This window comes from Diorhabda carinulata, chromosome 4, assembly GCF_026250575.1.
Source record: "Diorhabda carinulata isolate Delta chromosome 4, icDioCari1.1, whole genome shotgun sequence".
Classification (NCBI taxonomy): domain Eukaryota; kingdom Metazoa; phylum Arthropoda; class Insecta; order Coleoptera; family Chrysomelidae; genus Diorhabda; species Diorhabda carinulata.
Window position 1 is genome coordinate 24881015 of NC_079463.1, and position 6126 is coordinate 24887140.

The following is a 6126-nucleotide window of genomic DNA, read 5'->3' on the forward strand; positions in this document are numbered from 1 at the left end:
CGCGTTTGGCAGAGACTTTACTTTTAATTGTCAAACGAGCTGGAAACTATTAAATCAGAATCAATCAGTAGATTTCGTACCTTAATTAAGAGAACTTTTTATATATTAAAAACTATTTGGCATTCTATTAATTACCAACAGATTTCAAATATATTTTAGGGTATAGTCTTTAATCCTAAGCTTAACTCTCCTCATACCCTAGGTAGAGATCCTTAACACCAGATCCTACAATGAGTAGGAATGGTATATGAACCTAGCCTGAAACATTAACCCCCTCTCTCGAAGCTAATAGTTAAAAATTCAGAATATCTTTTATATTATTTATTTTATACAAGTTATACCGGTCATTTTTGTAACCTTTGTTTAATTTCTTGAATTTCTAACATTAATTTTTCCTCTTGTAAGAGGAACAGTCTACGTTGCTGTTCAGATGCGTCTTTGACTTTTTGAATTTCTGTTTCTACTAATTGAATCCTTTTCTTGTGATATTCTTCTATGAAACTAGTTTTTTTGTAACTTTCTTGAAAAACATGTTGGTTGTCTCTTAACAGTATCTTTGCTTGATTAGTCAATATATCAGATTGTATTATTTTTTCAGTTTGATTTCCTGAAACGTCTATATTTTCACCACTCTGAAAAGTCAAGTGTAGATACATAATCAAAGCAATAACAATTTACTAACCTCTGCTTCTTTATACATTTTTTTTCTCTTTTTCTTCAAGTTTTCATAAAATGTTCTCAACTGTAGAGCAGTTCTATACTCGTCTTTTGTATTGTCATTAAACTTTTGGGTAATTTCAGTCCAAGCTTTGTTTTTTAAAAAATTTGTTTTATGATCATTTCGTTTATTTTCAATTATTTCATAGTACTCTTCCAAAATGGCACATATTAAATTACATTCATTTTGTGAAAAATTCCTTGTCCTCTTGCGATGATAGTTTTTCATCTGAAATGAACAATAGATACTTTTATATTATATTGAATGGTTATGGGTTTAGATATTCTAACCAAGGTGAATGATGAATGTTCATAGTTCTCTTTAGTATAAACATCACCTACTTCTTCGTATTCTACATTTTCAAAATCTGAATACTGAATTCCGTCTTCTTCAGTAACTAAAATTGTATCATTTGATTCATTTTTCAATGAAGTCTCCATTTCCATGTTTATATTTATATTGTTTATAAACTGTGACATAGAAATGACAATTGACATTGACATACGTCAAAATATAAGGCTGTGGTATCCCCTGCATCTGAAAATATTTTACATTTCCCTTGTATTTTTCATTCGTAGCCTTTTCACTCTAGCTCTTTTCTGTTAATATTTTTGTAAAGATAACAAGATATACGAAAATAATCCATTATTTCCATAACGTATACAGTTTTAACGCAACTGCAGCTGTCGATAATCCATATTTATTTTAACATGTCAATTTTAACCGCTAGATTCCCTACTCTGATAAATCCCAAACTAAACAAAAATATCAAAGATATGTTAAAAATTGGATCCAAAACTATACAATATTGTAAAAAGTCATCTGATAGATTGTTTAAAATATTCGGATGAAAATTCGCGCTAAAATTTTCAACCAATAGAATCGTCGTTGGATCATCGAACCACCAAAAAATTGTTGCATGGGACATCAGCCTAAGGCTTACTCACTTTGATATCGGCTGCTGTCTTTGTATTAATGAATACATTTTATCATTATCTACAATATACCATTAATGTGAGCTCAATCACAAGATACGTCATAAATGTAAAAAATATAACATAATGTGGTAATATGGTATAATTTGGTGTAAATCCACTATAAAAAAACCATACTTTGTACACTATTTCTGTTCGGTGTAGTCGCGAACACAAGTTGAACATAGGAATGTAACTTGTTTGTTTACAATATACCGACAATAGACATCGACATTGTAGAAGGCAAGTCAAAGAAGAAAAACCTAGACGAAATGCCGGGCACGATTATAGAGAATTTAAGTGGTAGAAAATTGAGTGTTTTGATCACAGTTTTCCTGATATGCCAATTGGCATGCTTCTTATTGGGATTAATAGCTCCAAGTCCAGCTAAAACTCAAACAATCCTTTCAACAGTGTGTGCCGATCCGAATCCTGGATCAACTGATATAGACCGGTGGATTACAATACCTTGTTTAAAAGTTGAATTGTCTGATAAAAAAGCAACATCTAATCTAGACGCAAATGGATTGGTAAGTACCTACTTCATAAAATTATCAAGTTAATATACAGAAATCCATTTTATTATAACAATAATTCATCAGATGCTTAATAACATACACATTCATATATAATAACTGATCAGTAGTGGGTGGATGACTATTTCGTTAGTTATAATTTTTTGAAGTTGTGAAGAATCTTTTGGCAGATTACCCATAATTAGTAACACAGTTTCTAATTGTGAAAATTTTAAAGAATTTCTCACATTTCTCAACTAAACTTTTGATTTGAGCTATTTGTTTAATTTTAAATGCCAAATCACTATCAGTTTTAATAGAAATTTTCGTAAATATGAAGACAAGGAAAGTTAAATATTTGAGTATACAGTTTTATATTACAAAACTAATAAATACCCAATTAAATTAAATACGAAGGTTGTCCATAAAATAAAGTTCACAAGTAGCTGCAGACGCTAGGAACGCTGTTAGGAAGGATTTGGCGAGACTTACGAGTTGCTTAGGTTCCTTTCTCGTAGTTCTCGCCCCGGTAAACTTTCATTTTTCCATTCCATTCAAATTTTCGGCCATTTTTATTAAAGAATATTCAAATTAAACAAGTTTATTCAATCGTAGCTATCTAAATGTATAATGTTTATTATAACTTTGGTGGAAATACTGTAAATGTAGTTATAACTCCGAAATTATAGTAATTAGGTAAATAAAAACTAATCAGTGTTTTTGAAAACACAAAATATATAGGGTGATCCATTTGAAATGACAAAGTTTATTATATTTCTGAAAAAAAAGAAAGATCTGACAACAATGAGGCGTTCCATACATAAAACTCACTCTGTATATATATATATATATATATATATATATATATATATATATATATATATATATATATATATATATATATATATATATTTCTTTTTGTAGGTGTTTGTTATGGAGATGCCTTTACAGAAATTGGATTATTCCCGTTGGCAACAGAACTTAGTCGGGATATTACAAATCGACGTGGTTTATCAAAATGAACGAAGAATTTTGAACCCTCTAATAGAATTAACTTTGGATTCCCGTTTGGCATATAGTGACAAAACACCCAATGGCGGACAAACTCCATGGAAATATTATTCGCACGCCGAAGAAAAGAGATACATGAATTGTACTTTCGACGACGATTCCATCAGAGAAAAACACGGTTATCCTTATAATTGTACAATGGTACCTCTATTCGAATTAGGATCTTTATATCACGATTATTATTTACTTAATTTACGATTACCTTATAATTATACGACTAAAAAGAATGTCGGTTTGGGTAAAGTTGAAGACATATACCTTCACACTATTTACATGAACGGCGGTTTTACTAAAATTTGGGTAAGTTTGAAGACATTCTTCTTCCCCATTCTCTTGGCAATCATGATGTGGTTCTGGCAGAGGGTACATAAATTGAATCGCACCCCTGTTTTGTTAGAGTACATGCTCATTACTTTAGGTGGTACATTGGCGTTTCTAAATCTCCCAATCGAATTTTTCAGTTTATATTTTGACATGCCGTATATGTTGTTATTGAGCGATATACGTCAGGGTGTTTTTTATGCCGCTCTATTATCTTTTTGGTTGATTTTTGCTGGAGAACACATGCTGATTCAGGAAAACTTGGAAAAGAATTCGATAAAAAGATATTGGAAACATTTGAGTACGATTATCGTCGGTTGTACTTGTTTGTTGATATTTGATTTATGCGAAAGGGGTACCCAATTGATTAATCCGTTTTATTCCATATGGGTGACGCCTATCGGTACGAATCTGGCTTTGGGTTTCATCATTTTAGCCGGAATATCCGCGGGGCTTTACTTTTTCTTCCTTTGCTACATGGTGTGGAAGGTTTTCAAAAATATAAGTATAAAAAAGACCGTTCTTCCGAGTATGTCACAGGCGAGACGGTTACATTACGAAGGCATCATCTACCGGTTCAATTTCTTAATGTTGGCGACTTTAATTTGCGCCGCTATCACCATTATATCCTTCATATTATCCCAAGTCGACGAAGGGCAAAGCAAATGGGACGAAACTATAGATTTGGAATTATCTTCGGTATTACATACCGGGGTATACGGTATGTGGAACATATACATATGCGCCATGTTGATTTTATATGCACCAAGCCATAAACAATGGCCTGCAGATCCGATGTCTATCGATGGTGAAGAAATCGAATTTAATCGTTTACCAGTCGAATGTAGTTCTAACGAAATATCAGCGCTAACCAGTTTCGCAACAAAATCTAATATCGAGTAATTCATCTAATTACTTCAATTATATTTGTTATGTGAGTATAGGAAATGAATCTTCACATATTCACTTCCACGCGATGAAAGTTTTTTATTAAATTGTCCATAACATCTTTATCATTTTCACTTTTTTTATTTTTTACCAAAAAATTCTTCCAAGCAGCTTTTTTGTTGACTTCCAAACCGAGGATCTCTTATAACTCAATGGATCTGTGGACCTCTCTCCTACATAATATTTGAGACTCCAAATAGCCTGAATGGACGCGGATAGTTGGGTGAAAGGATCCTTACTAAGTGGAGAAAAAAATATAGGCCTATAAGACCAGTTGAGCTGTTTAAGTGGTTGCATTGTTGTCTATCAGGTTTCCAAGTCTGTTACTGTTATTTGAAAGCACCAGAATGCATCACTATTCTTGTTTAGAGTCTTCACAGAGTCCCAGTTAAATGTTTTGTAGGATGTTACTTATCCTCAGAGTCGTATCTATTTCTCTATTCATCTCGCACTTTCCCGCCTCCAAATATTTTCCTGATGACTTTTCTTTCGAATCTTCTTAATCTTTGTTTGTCCTACTCTATCAGCGTCCATATTTCACCACCAAGGGTCATTGGACGAAGAAGAAGTTTGTTCTTTAGTATTAGTTGGCACCAACTTTTATTCGCTTCTTGATGGATATTGAGCAGGTTGCATTGTTGTCTATCAGATATCCAAAGTGAAACTTTGACCCAACGTTCATCCTAGATATTTGTCCAATAGATTTCTTCTTTGATTTTAAATTCCGGGTTGGTGGATGGTTCTACATACTTCTTCAATTTTTAAATATTTTAAAATTTTTTTTTGCAATAAAAATGATTTTGGTTAATATTGAAAGTGAACTGACTACGCACACTCAGATTGACGAGGCATTCATTATTATTTAAATTATGTAGCTTTTATTTGAAGTGAATTGGACAACTATTTATATTAAATTAATATTAAAACCTTGCCAGTATTTATATTATTTGGTACTTAACTTTGTTCGCCGAGATCCATTTAGGATAAATATGTTGATGAGACTCGAACTTTATAAAACTGCACAGGAGTCTCCCTCTTAACACATATCGCAGCGAATGAAAATAGTTTACTCAAGTATATTATATTTTTTTATTATTTATGTGTAATTTAACTTTTCTAACCGCAATTATTTAATTAAATGTAATGTCATAATGTGTAATTTTTCTATTTTTCCTTTAAACTTCAAAATATGCTAAAAAACGAATAATTTTATTTAAATTACTTCTACTTTTCAACGACGTCGATACATTTTTTGCCAAAAATAGATTTTATTCTCCTTCAAGAGCAATACAATAATTCCAACGCTTCTCTAACTTCTTTTTGTCTTTCGCCTCAAAATAGATTTCAGTTTCATAAATTCCTTCTTCATTTGAGCTGAATTTTTGAGATCAGCGAATAGTCAGTAGTCACTGGTGGCCAGATCTGGACTATACGGTGGATGAGAAGGCGATTCAAAATGTAATTCGTTCAATTTAACCATCTTTGCCATCGACTTGTGAATAGGTGTATTGTCTTGGTGAAACAGTGGTTTTTTTCTTCGACATATGAGACCTATTCTCTGTTAATTGCCTTTTAAAGA

At 32.0% G+C, this 6126-nt stretch overlaps 2 protein-coding genes across 3 annotated transcripts; one reads left to right on the forward strand and one right to left on the reverse strand.

Annotated features, from left to right (window-relative positions):
* Positions 1–306: 306 nt before the first annotated feature.
* LOC130892646 (fibrinogen silencer-binding protein-like) lies at positions 307–1196 on the reverse strand. Of its 2 annotated transcripts, none has more exons than XM_057798162.1 (3): positions 1009–1196; positions 683–946; positions 307–632 (listed from the first exon to the last, which is right to left on the reverse strand). In XM_057798162.1, exons 1-3 carry the CDS (start codon positions 1162–1164, stop codon positions 345–347), a joined length of 708 nt encoding a protein of 235 aa, XP_057654145.1. In that variant the 5' UTR covers positions 1165–1196; the 3' UTR covers positions 307–344. The 2 variants fall into 2 exon arrangements, with proteins under 2 accessions (XP_057654145.1, XP_057654146.1); XM_057798163.1 differs by having other exon boundaries at positions 309–632; positions 1060–1196.
* A 469-nt stretch (positions 1197–1665) lies between these two features.
* Positions 1666–5706, forward strand: LOC130892402 (protein wntless). The gene is made up of 2 exons (XM_057797819.1): positions 1666–2222; positions 3132–5706. Exons 1-2 carry the CDS (start codon positions 1965–1967, stop codon positions 4500–4502), a joined length of 1629 nt encoding a protein of 542 aa, XP_057653802.1. The 5' UTR covers positions 1666–1964; the 3' UTR covers positions 4503–5706.
* The last annotated feature ends 420 nt before the right edge of the window (positions 5707–6126 follow it).

Excerpts from the sequence above, each read along its gene's own strand:
- LOC130892646 (XM_057798162.1), bottom strand. The coding sequence starts at position 1,164 with ATGGAAATGGAGACTTCATTGAAAAATGAATCAAATGATACAATTTTA. Across the intron at positions 947-1,008 it reads AACATTCATCATTCACCTTG|ATGAAAAACTATCATCGCAA; the intron begins GTTAGAATATCT and ends TGTTCATTTCAG. Across the intron at positions 633-682 it reads AAATGTATAAAGAAGCAGAG|AGTGGTGAAAATATAGACGT; the intron begins GTTAGTAAATTG and ends TTGACTTTTCAG.
- LOC130892402 (XM_057797819.1), top strand. The coding sequence starts at position 1,965 with ATGCCGGGCACGATTATAGAGAATTTAAGTGGTAGAAAATTGAGTGTT. Across the intron at positions 2,223-3,131 it reads ATCTAGACGCAAATGGATTG|GTGTTTGTTATGGAGATGCC; the intron begins GTAAGTACCTAC and ends TTCTTTTTGTAG.